The sequence below is a fragment of the Aphis gossypii genome, chromosome X (assembly GCF_020184175.1).
Source record: "Aphis gossypii isolate Hap1 chromosome X, ASM2018417v2, whole genome shotgun sequence".
NCBI classification, from domain to species: Eukaryota; Metazoa; Arthropoda; class Insecta; order Hemiptera; family Aphididae; genus Aphis; species Aphis gossypii.
In genome coordinates, this window is record NC_065533.1 from 26,228,227 (window position 1) to 26,248,438 (window position 20,212).

At 30.9% G+C, this 20,212-nt stretch overlaps 1 protein-coding gene and 1 long non-coding RNA gene across 2 annotated transcripts; one reads left to right on the forward strand and one right to left on the reverse strand.

Moving 5' to 3' along the window:
• The first annotated feature begins 2,032 nt into the window (after positions 1-2,032).
• Positions 2,033-19,907, forward strand: LOC114130060 (cocaine esterase). The gene is made up of 3 exons (XM_050206014.1): positions 2,033-2,731; positions 15,793-15,902; positions 16,615-19,907. The coding sequence occupies exons 1-3, from the start codon at positions 2,287-2,289 to the stop codon at positions 18,109-18,111; spliced, it is 2,052 nt and encodes a 683-aa protein (XP_050061971.1). The 5' UTR covers positions 2,033-2,286; the 3' UTR covers positions 18,112-19,907.
• LOC126551799 (uncharacterized) lies at positions 2,658-3,538 on the reverse strand. Its single transcript, XR_007605683.1, has 3 exons — positions 3,151-3,538; positions 2,854-3,063; positions 2,658-2,782 (listed from the first exon to the last, which is right to left on the reverse strand). It is a non-coding gene; the product is annotated as an uncharacterized LOC126551799 (long non-coding RNA).
• Positions 19,908-20,212: the final 305 nt, after the last annotated feature.

Here is a 20,212-nt window from a genome sequence, read left to right on the forward strand (position 1 = left end):
TGCAAGAGTCCTATCTCTGCAGGCCCCTTTTATATGTGATGTCCCCTCTGTATTATCGATATGTCCCCGCCGACCAGTTTAACATACGTCACTGATTTCCCACGATTTTTGTCAATCAGTCGTTTGTTATATGTTACCAGAATCATGCGTATGTGCGATGATTCTGTGGTCTAATAGCGTAGCCCGGATGACGATGTTCCCACACATAATCTACAACCGTTTCGCTAGCGTTTCTATGACCAGCTATCTCACTGCCGCAACCGATTATATTATTGCAATTAATTTTGCAAATTAAAATATTTTTAAAATCGAGTGCGGATGACATTAGTTATTTCCCAATAACCGTTTGATTGTTTATCGTCTCTCCCCTAGTGGTGGTCATTAAATCCTACGTCGTAGTATCAAGATTTATGTACGTAGCAGTACTTACTACTTACATGGCATGTAATATGCAATGTATTCTATTTATTATAAACTATAGATTATCAGATCACGTAGCGTTAGCTTTTATTTATACATGTTATCGATTGATTACGAAATTATATCATGGCTATACGCCTATACATAATACGCGGCTAATTTTATGATTTTCTCGTAATATATATAGTGATGCGATAAGAGAATAATATTCTCGAGAATATTCTTTATCAAATTATTACCGGGTAATTATTATTATAGTGGAACTACTCCTACTGTACTAGATAATATTTATAATACTTAGTATTATACCATCGACAATATTGTACTCTATAGTAATTATTCTAAAACCCCTTGAGCCTTACAACCAGAATCCAATAATTTCGAATAAAACGTTTTTCGTATTAACTGAAAACTAGAAAGTTTTGACTTAAACCCTTTCTCACAAACACTGTCCTATTATTTTTTTTTTTAATTAATATTTTTACTTTAGAGATTAAGCACATTCTAGAAATAATATATTAAACAATATAATAGGCATAGTATTAAAATAAATAATAATAAATGCAAAATTGTTTACATTTCTAAATAATGTACATGTTGTAAAATATATATAGGTATAGGTATGTAGCAGTATGAGGTCAAAGAACTCAGACGTTCAGCTATATATTCGGGTAGCGTACAGTTATTTGGCAATAAATTATAATAATATTAAAATATTTAGGAAAAAATTATCATTAAAAAAGCTACCGTCTGACTATGCGGGGACTTACATTGCGCAATATACTCCCAGCGCCTCATGCGCCCAAGTATGTATAATATGCATTAAAGTTCGCGTTTGTCGAAGCGGCGTGCAATTATTATACATATTATTATTATACCTACGTATCTCGGACTTCAATCGGTTTCGAGCGTGACGGCCGCGATAATGAAATTCTGCCACGCGGCGCGATGGCTATACGTCAAGGTCGAGGGCTTTTTTTATTTAGCAGTGGGTGCGATGGGGTTTGACTTGGGGGTGCAGGCCGACGTGATTCCGACGATTATTATTATTATAATATTGTTATTGTTGTTCACTCGCGTCCGCTCGAGAAATTTACATTTTTCCCGCCGATCACCCTCTCGTGGTCTGCTGTACTATATATATATATAGGCATATTATTATTATATTATCCAATGGTATATTATATCGTTATCGACGAAAATAATCGTAAAATATTAACAATTCGACCGCGTTATGCATATTGCATATTATATCGATACTATAGAGTATAGACACATACTACCCACCCCATTACGTGTGTATAATAACACTCCGGAACTCGGGATATACCGTAAACGGCGAGCGAAATAATCATCAACGGGTTAGCTACGTCGCGTGCGTAAATTTATGCGGAGCGTCTTTCATCGCTGTTTATATATTATTATCAATCGTACCTACGGAACACGACGCGTCTATACTTTAAATTATGTTTTTTTTTATTATTCGTACAAATGTGTAATGTAATAATATACTCACGAAGAATAATATTCTCTCGGCTAATTCGCCTCGCCGCCGTCACCGCTGCTTTCCGTGCGAAACGGCTATTATTATTACTACGACGTCGGGTGGGGTTGAACGCGGCGAGCGTGCAAGACGGTCGCGCGCAGCTCGGTGGAAGCCGCTCCGCACTCGGTCTTTGCCCCGTCGGACGGAGTTTTCTTTTCATTCTTACTTTCGTCGTCGACGTCGTCGTCACGCACAGTCCACCGAGGTCCGCGAGCTCACTGCCGTTGCACGATAATACGCGCGCCATTCCGTTCGCCGTCGACCGAAAACAACGCACTCGTGTTACGATCGCGACCGCGGTCAATACGCCGCCTACGACCATGGTACTGTTGAACCCGACACGGGGCAACCGGATCCGAGGGCTGCTGCAGTTGGCGGCCTGCGCGTGCGTCTGCGTGTGCGGCGGTCAGGTGCAGTCGCAGAGGGCCGGCGGCGGTAACCGGGACGCGCCGGTGGTGAACATCCGCCGTCAGGGAGCCGTTTCCGGCGTCGAGGTGCCGCTCAACAAGATCGGACATCGGGCCTGGACGTATCTGGGCATACCGTTCGCCAAGCCGCCCATAGGCAACCTGCGGTTCGCGCCGCCGGAAGTGGATCCGCCACCCGCGTGGAGCGGCGTCCTCGCCGGCAACGCGCACAAGCCCGCCTGCATCCCGGACCCGCCGGTCCGGCCACATCCCGTCCACCGGTTGTTCGCCACCATCACGCCGAGTCCGGTCAAGATTTCCGAGGACTGTCTGTACCTGAACGTCTACAGGCCCGAAGGTAAGTAGACTTATACATAGTCATTGTACGAGGTCGAGTCCAACTCCGGTCCTGAAAAAAGTCATTATCGTAAGTTGTGTAGGTACCTGTCAGGGGGTTGTGGGAACTCAATTCGTATGTACCTACTAACGATATTCCGTTTTCATTGTTATTCTTATCGTCGTTTGAACGCTTGTTTTTATTTATATCAAACGTCCAGAATCGTATTTGTGAAGTTTTCTTGTAGGTGTTCGATTTTCCTGACTCAGTAATTGATCCGCACTGCAATAATGCGATTTACCGATCTCTGGCTTTCACTTTAGTTTTTGACTTATCACTGTCGAGTTTGGTATCTAATAATAATAGTACATATATCCAATATCCAGTTAATTACGATAATTTCTGATCACATTGTCATATACACTTGCTCTCCCGTGTACTTCATATTTAGTCCCAATTATTATCATTTTTGATACTTTGAAATGACTATATAATATAAAAGCAATGTTGTAAATTATATTAAGGATAATTTACAATTACAAGTTACAACATAAGAGTAGGTATTGAAAAATTGTTTTTATTATAAAACACTCGAATATTTTTATACTGAAATTGCTCTAAATATTAATTAATCGATAAAGAATATTAATGTTGACTATCTATAAATGATATTAGAAATTCAGTGTATGATCTACTAAACTTAAAAAAAAAAAATTATTATCGCTCATGTATGTAGTATGTAGCATAAAAATAAAACTAGTGGCTAAGCTGAAGGAAATCATTAAATCACTCATAACTCATTTTTAAATTAATAAACAATCGCAATTTAACTTTTATGAATTGAGTATGTTATTTAATATTAACTATACACTGTATTATTCAAACATCGTTTAGATAATAAGTGTTTTAATCAGTGGCGTCATTTCAGTTTTCAGTAGAGGGGGGCAAAGGTTTTGACCGGCCCGAATGGATAAAAAAAAACCGCTCACAACCGCATATATCTACTTACTTTTTTATCACATTTTTTTTTAGTCTAATTTTTACAAGCTTATTTATCAACTGGTTAATAACATAATTTGCAAATATATGACAGCAGATATTTCATAAAAAACAACTGTACAATCCAATACCAATTAAAACTCTGTAAACTATCAAGTATAACAATTTTTATTAATTAAAAAAAATATTATTAATTTATTAAAGGATATCTTCTTTTTTTCATTACCTATTTTACCCATTACTTTTTTTTTAAGAAATGTTTTGTCCATATCAAAAGAATAATGAGAACACACGTCACGAATATAATTAATATAGGTATAGAATAAGCGGTTACTGAACTAAATATTAACAAAATACAGAATAATTTACAGTGAATTATTGTGATACACGACTGTCGGCTATCGCAAGTTGACAGAAGTCTGAGATCAATGATAAATAGGTAAGAGTGTAAATCTATTGTTGTTTTTAGAATTTGTAATAATTTTAGATTTTAAAAATAAAATTATATGAGATTATGATATTAATTATTATTATTATTATCGTTGTTATTACACATGCACACACAAAACATACATGCGTCATGCACAACCCGCATGCGTCTAAATATAAATTTATTCTTACTACCAATTATTAATTAAAAATGTGTCATTGTGACTATAATTTCTTAGCAGGTAGACTGTAAAATATTTTCTGAAAATATTATAAAAATAATCATGTTTTTGCACTAATAAAATAAAATAATGGTTAAATGGCAAAAACTGCACACCGGCCCATTGGGCTGCTTTTAAAATCAGACAGGGGCAAATGCCCACCTTGCAACCCCCAAATGACGCCACTTGTTTTAATATTATATTAACTTATGACAAAGTTATTTTCCGAATTTGTTATCTTTTATATGCTATGGTCGTTGAATTTTATAAAATTTCACTAGGCTCAGCTACTAGTTTTATACATAATAAACATAATACATAGTACGTGACAATTAAAATTTCACTTTAATTCTTATAGAATTGTTTTTGTGAAAAACAATTTGAATAGAACAGAAAAAAAACTTCAAGATTGTTTCATAAATACAATTAATAGGTATAGGACAGGTATAATAAATACTATACTACCAGTATGGGGATATCTTACAATAGTATCATTATATTCGTGTATGTATAAAAATTTGCGTTACTACATTTTATTATCTATATATTAAAAAAAAATATGTATAGGTATATAGGTAATTAAGCATCAAGAACTGTTTAGTATTTTTTAATTTAAAATGTGAAGATACAGTCATTGATAAACCATATTATAGTTATACAAAAATAGTAAATAATAATTAAGTATAATAAAATAATAAATCAAATAAAAATAATACTAAATAAATAAAAATATTATGTATAACTAACTCGTTGCTGTAATTTTATGTTAAATTAGTTGGTATTATTTTAAGTTATATTATGATAACTTAATTTGTGAAATTTTTTCTTTGTTGTAATGCAACAATAATAACTTAAATTATTCATAACAACTCTGTAAAATAATGAATTATATTTTATTTTTACAATTTAAAAAAAAGTTTTTTTGAAAAAATTGTAAGCATACAAACGCTTAAGATATTATTGGTTTATCATAAATATATTATTGTGTATGTATTACAATTTTAGAACACATTTTTTTGACTGTACTTATTGAAACTATATAATATATTTTATGAATAATAAATGAAAAATTACAGAATATACCCTGTAAACATATCGAAGTAGGCTGTCGTTTACTTTATTTTAATATTATTTAAAATTCTTGGAAAAAAAACAATAACATAATACTCGTCAACCCCTTTATAATAAAGAGGAGTTTTTTTTATGTGAGTATAGCACAGTTAGTTGTTGTATGCTGTAGGACCTACCGTGTAAGACTTTAAGAAAAATAGATTTTTTTTTTAGTTATTGTCCAATGAATGCATATGCTAAGTATTTACTTATAATGTCTAGTTTTCTTATAAAATACGAATATATTTAAAATTAATGTCATTGTAACTATTAACTTGAAGTGTACCTACCTATAAAAATAAATATAACTCATTAATCTAATAATCTAGTGATACTTGACAATATATTGTTATAAACATTATGTTTTATCATTAATCAAAAGTAGGTACTATGTATTTATTAATTGAATATTTCTTAAGACGATTCGAGCATCCTTATGCACGTAGCACTTATTTTGAATATAAATATAAAATAGGTATACAGATGTATACTTATTTATACAGTTTGAATATTGACAATATTTCTGTTATAAGTCGCACCTATAATGAAAACTTTCTTTAGTTATAATATTTTGATTTCTGACTTGTGTGTATACTATTTTACATTTTAAGTGACATAAAATTATGATTTACTTCTATTAATCTTTAAAAAAGTTAATAATTTAGAAATTAAATCTTTTCGGTTTAAATTAGCATACGTTATGTTTCTTAGGTACAGTTGAGTACCTACTTGAATGATAAAAATAGTTTATAACAAATTTTATGAATTTTGAACCTAAAACAAAAATTTTTTAGTTATAAAAATTACATTTCAAATTGGTTCCAATCATATAAGTAATGCTATTGCCTGTTACTGAAAATTTCGACTATTGCATGTCAACTTGATTTTTATACGAGTGTTGCAACGTATTTTATGTAAAAATGTAATCTGCTTGTTCAAAGTGGTAAAATATACTTTGCGTGTAGTTTATTCGTCTAGTTTTAATTCATAGAAATATTTAAACAAAAAGTATAAATGTTGTTGTCCCTTATTTTTTTATTAATATTTTAAGTGTTAAAGAACAGTATGCAATTATCGCTATATTATATTTAAAAACTTGAAAGTCGTGTTTTTTTAAGAACATTCTTTTTAACGTTGTAATTTATACTAATTAATAGGTTTTTTGAAATTAAAACATGTAGGTACCAATATTGTGTAAAACATGTAAAACATTTAAAAAATAAAATATCTATATTCTTTATTATTTATCTTTTTTTTATTATTATAATATTAGCAATAATTATTTTTATGTATATAAATATCTAATTTTTTCATAGATAATATAGTCACTATTTGTGCAAGTAGGTATTTGCTGTACTGTATTCATAGTCTTTATTCACCGACCAGGTTTATACTTATATTAGGTATAGTGTCGATCTTGATTACACATTTCCATACAATTTTTTAACTTTCTATATTATAATCTCTGAAAATCTATAGTTTTAATAATTTAAGTAACACGTTTGTTTGTTAGATATTTATTAAAACTTAGAAATCTAAAAATATAAAATAAAATTTCTTATACAGTGGCGTAACTAAATTTACTTTATTTTAAAATTGTATATTTTATCTTAGTCACGTGAATATTATAATTATCAATCGCACATGCGTGTTAATAAACATATTAATATATCTATGTAGATTGTAGGTATATGCATATATTTTATATAAATTGCCCTAAATATTAGGTAATTGATTTCAGTTATTTATGTATTACATCAGGTAAAAAAAAAAAGACAATACCTATTGTTCATCGCGTTGTACGCGTAGGAAACTGGAATTAATTTCACTCTAACGAGTGTCGATAATGTATAATATTATATCGTTATCGTCAATATATTTTTAGGACCCATAAAAAGTATGGTAAAATTTAGAATTGTCCACCAAGGATTAACTAATGAATAACAAATTTTTAAAGTTTTAAGTTTTAAATTAAATCTCGGAACAAATTAATGCGACTCTTAGTTATGATTAAAAAATAAAAAAAAAAAACTAAACGGTTTTAATTTAGGAGTTAAAATAAATTTAATCCATAATTAATTATGAATTTTAATGAATTATTTTGGATAAAAATACCAAGGGATTCCTTACAGGAACAATGTATATTTAATTTAACCTTTTTTTTATCCTTACGTTTTATGAATCAAATGCTAAAATTATTATACTATTAGAGTATATTTATTCCACAAATAGATGGCCATTATTATGCACTTATTAGTATTTTATAACTTCTAAATTTGATACCTAGTGGCTAGAATCTTGATATTAAAATATATTAAATCGTTTGTAAAATAATATTATTGTATTATAATAAAATAATATTTATTTATTGTTTAGTTATTAGATTTATACAAAATCATTTGTGATAGGAATTTTATTTAGTAATTACTAACCAAGTAGGTACCTACTACGTTTCACGTATTAAATTCCAAACGTGTTGTTTAAATACATTTTTTTTTTATAGATACTATTTCTAATTTATTGTAGAATAAATATTGTTGACGATATTATAAATTATATTGTATAAAACATTAATGAATTTTCAAACTCTTATTTGTCTCTGAAAGACACTATTGATTAAATATTTCGTAGTACGAGTATATGTGTTAGGTACGTAATAATTTTAACAAAATATTAAAACTTAATGATTTCATACTTTAATAGACTAGCTAATGTTTAATGTTTATTATATGTTAGTAAGTAAATGTGAAAATATAATTTTACTATATTATTATTAATAATTTGATTAAATATATCATAGTATTATAATACATTTCTTAGCTGTAAAAGAAAATCGTGCTTTTAATAATTATTTTTTTATGAATTCAGTTTTTTTTGTTAATCTTTTTTGTTTTTGTTTTGTTTAAATGTTTTCTACTGTCGATTAATTCAGAACGGACATCCTGTATGGTTTTTATGTGATAGCCCATACATTATATACAAGTACTTTCGACAGTTTTTTTTTCAACCAACACGCAACCATTAAACTGTAATAATGCGAATATCGTATGGTAATAAATTCTAAAGGAGGTATACGTAAATTAAAAAAATGTATTGTTTTATTTTACGTGAAAATTAAAAAGTTATTTTTAATTTTAACACACTGTACATCGTAATATGTATTATTACCTAGAATAGGTACTGTCTGTTTTAGTTGTTTTTAACTCTGTACGACGTCGCGACGTGGTGATGACATTCAGGACAAGAAAATTAATCGGATTAGAAAAGTCGATCCGGATAGAAACATAGATACCTATTATACGTATTAAACCCGTAGGATTGACTTCCTTAAACGATCGCCGTTATCTAGTACGATTACATCATAAATAGATAGCTATTGTTTTCACGTTTAAATAAATATATATCAATGTGGTCACGGTGTACCTAATCGTGTATGATACATGCTATATACTTGTTTATTTAAAACGATTACGTTAGAGCTAACAGAATTACAGAGCATAATACTTCATTAAAAAGTTAACAGTTAGGTCCATGACGTACGTACAATAAAATTTAATTTTTAAATGAATGACGATAACATAAAACTCTTAGGTCTTGATTTAATTGAAATTTGAACTATTTGAATTGTTTCAAAAGGGCGATGGAAGAGACAAACAGGTGGGTAGTGTTTTGCTGACATACATTAGGTGTCAAGTGGGTCACTATTATTATAGGTATATGTTAAATTTGATACATCAATGTATACAAAAAACGATTCTGAGTTAAAACGATCTATTAGCCTATACTACTAAGTGATATATTTTTTGATATTGCTATTTAAGTCCTTTATTTTACTTTCAGTATTACCGTAAGTTGGATTTTTCCAAAAATATTACATTTATTATATTATCAATATTTAATTGTTGTAATAATATATGTTTATAATGTTATTTTATGAGCTCAAATAAATCAACATTTTGTAACATATCTTTATGTAAATAATGTAAAATAGTAAAAAATAGATTCACAGTACCTATGAATAAATAATATTTTGAACTGAATCAAAAATGTTATCGAAAACAGTAAAAATGTTAAATTCATAAATATATAATATATATTATATACGTTTTAAGTCCTAACGAATAATGTTTCTGATTTATAACAAAATATGTATTTTCCTTCAATATTGAAATTAAAATTAACCTTTATAATATATGTATTAGTTCTTATGATTTTAGTAGGTATAAATTACTTATAAAGAAATCTTGTACCTATTACATTTACAAAACTTAAAAATAAAATTTTTTATTATAAAATAATTTGTATGTTTTTGCGATTTTGACAAATTTTTCAAAATTCTAGCTAATAAAAAAAATTGTGTCTATATATTTTTAATATTTTTATACAATTAGAAGAATACATTTTGTGGGATCTTGTATTCAAATTTCGATTCAGCGAATAATTTTTTTATTGACATTTATAGAAAAAAAAATTGAAATTTCGAATGTCTTTAAAAGTAGAATTTGTGTAAAAATTGTCGTTTTTCTTTAAATTTGTGTTTTTAGTTTGTTTTTAACAATTATAAAAATAAGTTTTGTGATTTTTTAAGTTTGATTCCTCGAAACTACCCCAAGTATTGAAGCTTTTTATTGGAAATTTATCGTGTATACTGTACAGTGTATAAATACTGTATAGAGTACTCATCTATATATATACAAAAAAACACATCATAGTAAAATCAATACATTCATCGAATCCAAAATTGGACGTATCATGCATACATTTCTCCACGAATATAAAAATAAATGTGTATATAATTAATATTAGTAGGGAATTTCGAGTAATTATTCAAACATAAATTAAAAGAAGAAAAGTTAAAAACACGAGACCATTATTTTATATTGGTTAAACATTTTTTAACAGTGATGGTTGAGAAGACGATATTCACAGAGTACTAAAATTCAATACTAAAATATCATACTATTCAACAATAATAAAACATGGTATTTTTTACATTTATTCATATAGTTATGGTTTCTTTGGATTCGTGTATTTGCGAATAGATTGTAGGTAGATGATGAGTTATCTAATGATGATAGCTTATAACTCATCAATACAATACAATTTTAATTAAGAGTTGATATTTTACAATAAGACGTGTATTATTCTTAATACATTTCGTTTATTTCATACATTGCTGTACATTAGGTAGTTTAAATATGTTGACATATTATAAACAAAACATTTTTCTTCGTTGTATTCAATATTACAACCATAAAACCAAAATAAAATATTGTGTATTAAACTTTTTTTGACTTAAATTATTATTCATTTTTTCATTTTTGGGATACAACTATGTTAATATACCAGTATATTATATAGGCCAAGGTACTTAACTTCATTACTGATACACAGCTAATTCCGTTTTATATAAGCTATATGTTATTGTATAGATGGAACAATCGAAAGTGATAAATTAAGTTTTCATAAAGTGTAGACAGTACTAATTACTCGTTGTATTAATCAAACTCAACAACATCGCGTGAGAATATTGATGTACTGTACAAAAACAGTCACGACAATTGTTAAAAGTATTTTCCGGGCGTCATTTCCCAGCGTAGTTTTTAAAACTCAAGTCGCCTTTCGTCATTTGGGCTAATTTATTTTATCTGATTTAGTTTTAATTTTAAATGTTTTCTGTAACACCGTCAACTAGTCACAATTGTAATTCCAAATTAGAATTACTCGCACGAATGATAAAAAATGTATAGCTAGTTGCCCATTAGTATACTAAATATATATATATATTTATACTTTATAGTTAAATACTTGTGGAATATTTAAGTAACGTAGATTTAATTTATTTAACTTCTTTTGATTATTTTATTAATATAATATCGTAATTAGTATTATAGTGTCTGAAGTTTAAAACATTTCACCATGTAGAGACTATTGGGTTTTTATTAATTATTTTATTATTTGGTTCTACTAAATTACAAATAGCTATCCATAAATTTAGGAGATAATTAGATAGCAGTATACCTACATATAGTCCAGTTATATTATTTTACACCTTGATTGATTGTTATACATATAAGTAAATAACAGTTATAAAAATTGAAATGTTTTATGAAATTTTTAAACATGATATATTTTATTGTATGATACTTACGATTGCTATAAATTGATCTTTAATATTAGTTATATCATTGATTACAGTGTTAACTTGGTAGTAAGATTACCTTACCTTAGATACCTATTTGATCAAAGTAATGCGTTACCTACTGTAGATAGTACGACGCTACTTTGTTTTAGTGTAGTAGGTAAGTAATTTCGTTGGAATTTTTCTAAGTAGCAATAATGTAACGACAAATAATATGTATAATATAAATGTATATAACTAAAAAGTAATATATAATATAATACATAATATTTATGCAAAAAAAAAATATATAAAAATCATTCCACGCGTTGTTAGTGTGCTGTATTATTGACATAACTTGATGTACTTCCTTTCGTCTGATTAGAATCAAACACGTTATTATTTTGTAAAATGTATGTATTAAAACAATAATATTATTATTCAAATATTACATAAAGCCAGTTAGTCAAACGAATTTTCATAATAGTAAATATAAAAAAACAACTGTAATAATTCGCTTACCGGTTGTCGTTTATTTTAACGTACACTGCACGGAATGGTAAAGTCGTCTAAGTTGTCAATTCGAATCACGCAAGACAGCTAAACAAAGAAAAAAAAAGAATAACAGACCTTGTTTATTTTTCTTGTGCACGCACAGAGTAATCTATATTGTTGTTTGTTGTAATAAAAAGGAAAAATCTGAAGAAGTGAATCAAGTCGATAATGTTACTGTGCACCTACTTGTATTATAAGTGTAACCCAGAGTCGGAAACGTAGGTAAATATTAAAACTCGTGAAAGTTCACTAAGAAAATAGAAATACGATTAATTTTGATTACACGTGGTTATTATGGGTAATTTATTTTACGATTGACATCAAAAAATGTAGGAATAGTTAAAAAAATACATAAAATAAACATCTGAGCAAAAAAAGTTACTAGTCAAAATAAAATTATCTTATTTATTAATAAACAATAGATAAATGTTTAAAAATTATTTTTAACCTATCTATCTTTAATGGTTAAAAGGATTTTACTACTTTTTCAATTTATAAAAGTGCAAATAGATTTATATTTTATGAACGATGTAAAGACAGGCATTACTTATAATAGTATGATATATCATATTTTTTAAATTTTTTAAAGTTATTGAAAGATTCAAGGTGAAAATTAATGATAATTAGAAAAAAAGAGAGAAAAAATTATGTCAACATGCAGCTACTGCGCATTCGAGTTGTTGATAAATATTACTTCAAGAAAAAAAGATTTATTTACTAGATTAAAATGTGGTTTAAATAGCAGCTATTTTGATAATCAGATAGGTACCAAGAAAAAGGAGAGAAGGGAAATGACCAATGTATAATTTATAAATAATTATTATATGTCTCATGTCTGTAATTTCACAGGAATTATTAGTGGGTACCACGACCTTGAATAAACAAATTGTTATACTAATATGCAACCCGCGTAGGTAAGTCATTTATTTCACATGCGATTTCGTCAAACCCTGAATACTTGCGCATTACGTTTTATTTTAAAACTAACATTTAGTCGATTAGAAAAATTTACATCTACATAATAATAGTATATATTATTATAATAACTTTCTACCTGCAGGAATAAGCATTTAAGTATAATATTATATTAGCAGTTAGTTAGATTTTTTAAATATCATCGATTTACAATTAAGTAAAAACGTAAAAGGAAGGAAGCCAGTAATCGCTCTGCTGTATCCGTACAGTGAATATAGAATGAAACTCGTTATTAAGCATTAATTCACTACACTATAATATGTTAAATTTGAATTCGATGATAAATATATAATTGCATACGAAAAACCATTTTGAGCTATGAGCTATCAGTCTTTATAACTAAGTATCTATATTTTATTATATACTTATATTGCTGTTAAAGTAATTTATTTTACTATTAGGAATAAAATAGATTAAATAATTTATTTTCCCCAAAAACATTGCAATTGGAAATTACAGTGTTTGTATAATATATTATATTAATTTACATTAAAAGTTTCAAGTATCTTCTTCTGGACAATATTTTTAAATTATAATTTAATAAAGCAAAATAATTAAAACCGTTATTCTTAGTTTGTATGTTTAATTTTGTCCAAATTGTAATTTAAAATGGCTAAAAAAGTGTGTTTATAATATGTTTTAAATATTTGTTGGATACATTATGAACTACTTAAGAGAAACCTTGTATTACATTTTCAAGATATTTACCATAAATAAAAACAACTATATATATATATATATAAAAATATTGAAAATTGAAAGTATCTATAAATAGCTTGAATCAAAAAATTTTGAAAATTGTATCATGTATAGAAAATTGTAATAAAACATTTGATAAAAATTAAAATTATGTAAGGTTGTTCGTTTGGGAGTTAAATAAAATAAACAAAATCGAGTTTTGTTTAACGCTGATTAGTGGTTTTGTAAATTCCTGTTCTAATTTTTTTTTGTTTTTTCCGTAAACATTTTTACTGCTCCGAAAAGTGATCACAGACTCAAACATATAAATAAATTTAAATTAAATCATATACACACATAGAACACTTAAGTTTACGATAAATGGAATTCAGAACAAATCAGGATTGACATATTATTATACTTGTAGGTGAAAAGCAGTTTTATTGCACACGAAGTGACAAATTTTAAAAAGCGTCAAACTTTTGAGATTGGTAGTCATTTTTCATGGAGGATGCAATGTTTCTATTATATAGTTTATACTTTTATCTCAAGTTTAAATAGTAGAATAGACAATTTTACTAGTTAAAATATTAAATTTGAAATTTGAAGTTTGATTAAATATCGAAAATGAGATAGTAGATATTTGAAATAATCATGGTGATTGTCGTAAAAAAATATTTTAATATAATATATAACGGTAACAAGGATCGGGTGTATGGTGTAAGTATAATACATTTATAATAGCTGCTGCAGAAGGTAAGCCTAGAATTGTATAATTATTTTCACGATATGATCACCATAACAATATTATACTATACATAAACACACGCAATAGTGAAATAGGCGATATTATCACGCTCAAAGGTGGGCGAACTCCGTATTTATTGTATAAAGTGTAATATATTATGTGCTAGAAAGGGTGCTGGGAGTAGGGTTTTGGAAAAATTTATTGTTCGAGGTCGCCGACCTTGATTTTGCTCAACTTGATAATAGTTTTGTAATTTTTACGTTTATATAAAATATTATAATATTAATAATAGATATGTGTACAAATACCTACAATTAATTTTAACTTATCATGAAACGCGATTATGGCGAATACATGACGTGTATCCTTTATTTATTGTTTATATTTTATATTAGTCGTGATTTATGAGGACAATACCCTATAATACGTGGGGTTTACTCAATAAATGAGTGTCTCGTTTCAATGTTGCGTTGTTGCAAGGTCAATTTTCCGAGTAAATCGAATTCAAAAATTATTATTATACTACATACATAGGTCTATCAAAACTCAAAAGTTGCTTCAATTGAAGTATATTATTATATTGTATTTTATGATTGCCAAATGTTCAGTGGTATCATATAGCACGCGATCGGTTTGTTGCTTATCCATGATATAATAATTGGAATTTTCATATTTTGTGCTGCTTGTTTTTATCATGTTCTTTAAAAAAATTGCTCTATACGTATTGAAATGAAACTATTAGCCGAAGACTCTGTCAAGCATCTATTCATAAGCGGAACAGACACAGTAAACTTTTTAAAGTTAATTTTTATAAATTAATACTCAGAGTATGCTCGTTTTAATAATACTTGTCAAAAATGATTTCTTAAATCTTGTTATTTAAAGTTTTAATTAAAACGATAAACTTAAAAAATAGTAAAAAAAAATGAAAATAAAAGAAGATCATTATTGCGCATTTAATAAAAGTGCGTTACGTTTTGCAGACCATATATTAGAAGGGTCTTGATTTTTGTTTGTTTTTTAAAACTTTGTTTTGTATTTAGATTTTTAGTCAATTTTTTTCAACATTGGAGATAAGTGATCGATTTATTTATTATTTTACCAACTGGGGAAATGTGTTGTATGACTACAGGACATTTAAAACGATAACATTACAAGCATTATAACTGAAAATGACAATTATCACCCCTATAACTTGTATATTGTATGAAATTTAATATAATGTATATTATTTTGTTTCCTATAGGTGTGGTACCGGAAGAAAAGTTTCCGGTCATGGTTTGGTTTCATCCTGGCGATTTTCATTGGGGAACGCCGATATATTGGGACGCTTCGGTTTTGGCTGCTAGACATAAAGTACGTTATGTTAAATTAAACTATAATACAGTAAATTAGTATTATATACGACCTAATCGTACCTAGCAAAAACACACCTGTTAAAAACATCTAAACGTACCTTATTATCTTTTACAACTACTTATACGGTCGCAAAAAAATTATACGACCGTGGTCAGTTTAATGACGCGTTGTATAGGTATATGTTGCATTTTACTACGTGAAGTATAAAAATAATCTGATAGTTAATGAAACTCTGTAAGCTCGTAAGTTATAAAATGGTTACAAATAATTCAGTTTTAAAACTAGAAAAAACGCAAAATCAAGTACATATTATAACGTGTTTAAAATCGTGTAAGTCACAATTTTTTTAAAAATTTTAAGGCTCTAACACCCCTTCAAACATAAAATTATAATTTATATAATTATTTATATTAATAATTTTGTTGTACCTACATGTAGATAAACGATTCAAAGCAATTAAAGTAAGACGTGAATATTATTCATAAGTATTATAATATAAAATGATGAAAAAACAGTAATTTATTATCATTTTTTCCTAAATACATTATGAGACTCAATTTTAGAATTTCCTTTGGTGCGTTTATTTATTTGTAACGTATTAGTACGAAAAAAATTGACCAGATTTTTCACAGTAGATATTATATTATTATAAATGATTATTATACGTAACATAAAACTCGTGTTATATCCGGACTTGTGACCGCTGCAGGTGATCGTGGTGACGACGGCGTACCGGTTGAACATATTGGGCTTCTACACGGACAACACCGCGGAGGCGTCGGGCAACTGGGGACTGCTGGACCAGGCGGCCGCGCTCGACTGGGTGCAGCGGAACATCGATAGCTTCGGCGGTTCAACGCAGAACGTGACGGTGTTCGGGCAGGGCGCTGGGGCCGTGAGCGTGGGCCTGCACTTGGTGTCGCCCATGTCCCGGGACAAGTTCAACCGGGCGATCAGCATGAGCGGCAACGCGCTGCTCCGGACGGCCGTGACGGCGCCGGACGATCCGGAAGCCGTGTTGGACGCGCTGGCCGACAAGTTCAACTGCTTCCGGAACACGTTGACCGGATGCCTGCGGAACGTGGACGCCGAGGCGCTGGTCAAGGGCGGCGGTTCGCTGATCCGCTGGGGCCCGGTGGTCGACGGGCCGGCTCTGACCGGAAACGGCACCGCGGCGGCCGGTCGCCGGGAACCGTTCTTGCCGGACGCGCCGGCCGCGCTCATGGACGACGGCCGGTTCGCCGCCGTGCCGCACATGATCGGCTACAACCGGATGGAGGACGCGTTCGACTCGTTCGACGGGGTGAACGGCGGCGGTGAGGGCATAACCAAAGATCGGTTCGAGGCGTTGGTCCGGGAAGGCGTGGTCGAAGAAGACGAGGACGATCGTAGGGCCCGTCAGCTCAGGCGGCTCCAGCAACAGCAGACGACGGCCACCGTCGCTCCCACCGGCGAAACGGTCGGCGGACTCTCGGACGGCGGCGGAGGCTTAGGTGGCGCGATCGAGGACGAGGCCAACTGTACGTTGGACGTCGACTTCGTGGTGGACACGGTCGTGTTGCGGTACGCCCGGCAGACGGACGACCCGGAAACGTTGCGCCGGAACTACGTGATCATGGCGGCCAACAAGGCGTACGGGGCCACCGGTCACCGGGTGGCCGGATACGTGTCCCGCCTGAACGCCACGTACGTGTACCGGTACGAGTACAAGCTGCGCGCCACCAAAGCACTTCCGGCCGCCGCCGAGTGGATGGACGCGCCGCACGGCGCCGAGCTGCCCGTCGTGTGGGGCGTGCCGTACTGGCCGTCGGCCTCGGCCATCGACTGGACGGCCGCCGACCGCCGGATGTCCGACACGGCGATGGCGCTGTGGACGAACTTTGCGCGGCACGCCGACCCGGCGCACAGGTCGGCAGGCGTCAACGTCCGGTGGGACGAGTACGAGCCCCGGAACCCCCGGGCCATGGTGCTGGACAAGGTGCCGAACATGTCGCTGCCCGACCAGGAACCCGAGTTCTGGAACGAGTACTATCCCAAGGTGTTGGCCGTCGCCCTGCAGTGCTGCGCCAACCGCACCGCCGAATCCTCGGCCACGGCCGTTTTCGCCGCGGGTGGTCCCGGGCCGGCCACATTGGTGGCGCTCGTCCTGGTGGTTCTGTGGACGTCGTCGTCGTTGGTGGCGGGCTGGCCGTCGCCGATGGCGTGAGCGCGCTCGCCGCACGAATGCCGACCTAAATATTAAACCGATATATTATTATAATTATTATATTTATAGCACGGAAGTCGATTACTATATACGGCAGTGTAACAATACGATATGCGTTCCTATGTGCGTTAACCGTTTTTTGAAATTATTTCGTACCTATTGGCGTTCTCGCTTTGGGTCTGCGTTTTGAATATTTTTATACGAAACGACGTGGACCGATTGAGGCGGGAAAAAATGTCGGATAGATATCGATTTCTTTCCCGATACTCGCGCGGCGGTGTCTTTAAATGACATTGAAATCCCGTGAAATATTACGCACGAAAAAAAAATTTAGATAATAATATTATGACTAGTGGGTATAATACGCATATTGAAATATCGGAAAACGATAACATTCGACTCTACTGCACCGCTGCGCGTGTCGTGAATAGTCGACAATAAGTGCACCTCACACGAACGATAGGCGTGATTCAAAGCGAACGTTTTATCGAAACTAAATAATAATGGTCTTCAAAACAACGAACAAAAGTTTATTATATTATACGTATAATATTATAGTACTGTCGTTTGAGTTTCTAGGAAAAAAAAATACCTAACGGATAAAATGCATATAGTATTCAATTACATGATATTGTATAAACGATTTACCGTTATACTGCGTTTTTAGAACTTATTATTGTATTTTAAATTGTTATAGAATGTTTTGTTATTATTGTTAGTGATGAAGGAAAGGGGCTTTATTATACGTCTTGTGTCATTAAAAAAATATTTTTTAATTTTCTATCCTTAAAATATGTTTCAATACAACTAAACATACACACATGTATTTTTTAGAAGTTTGATGGGAATTTTTCGTTTAAAAATCTTTAGTTAAGCATTTATTTACTTAGAATGTTGAACTTTTTTATTCTCTATTGATGATTTACATGTAATTACAAATACATATTATACAATGTGTTCGGGGAGAGGGAGGAAGTGACCGATCAACGTCATACGAAAATATATCTAAAACAATTAGTCGATGAAGAAATATCCTTTCAAGAAGGGGGGTCTAACTTTTTTATTTTTCAAGTTATGGGCAATTCAACTTTTTTTAAATAAATCTCAATCTACAACGCACTTTTATACGTTTCTCCAAAACTTTTTAACATTTTGGAGACTTATAAAAAATGTGAGGTAAGTTTGGTTTTGTTTAAAAAAAAGTTAAATATTGTCAATATTTCTATATCCATAACGTAAAGTACCTAAGTATTAGGTATTATCAGAAGTGTAAAGATAAATATTTTTTCTAAAAACTAATCACTGTGGGCTTTTCAACTATATGTGCTATAAAGGTTGCATAAAATATACTTACTCTCAGTAATGTCTAAGATTAAGTCTGCTGTTTAGTTTTATGTTTGACCACTCATTTGCGGGTATACCATTCCTATATAGAATACACTCCGTAACATAATATTATATCATTATATCGTTGCAATTTATTTGTGGAAATATTTTATTCTTTTGGCACTTTTTTTCTGACATTTTCAAAAATGTTATATAATACCTAATTATTGTATATGTCTAGTATTAAGTTGAAGATGTATATTTTACAACCATCACACACATATTATTATTGTTTAAGATAAATACTAAATAGGTTTACAATTTACCAATAATTATTAATTTTTAAATATTATTTTTAGTTATTAAATTTATATGTGGCAATTTAAATGTTTATATACACTATACATCGAGTCTGTAATGTCACTAATGTGTTATTGCTTATAATTATAAATAGATGTTAAAACTTATAATATTGTTATTCTGTTGTTGTTAAAATCTATTTGAAATCAAAATATTCATATAATTGAAATCTTAACCCTCAGTCGTATTAGACTCACCTTAGAGTTCCATAAGTTCCATCTTTCATGGTTTCATCGTGTGGTGCTTTACATTTATACAGTAATGAAAAAAAAAGTAATGACTCTATATTTATTTTATATAATATATGACTAAGCAAGTATAGCTATAATAATATTAAATAAAGGGTCATAATATAATATTATCATTGACCAACAAAAAAATCTCATATAGGTAATATTATTATAAATAATATTGG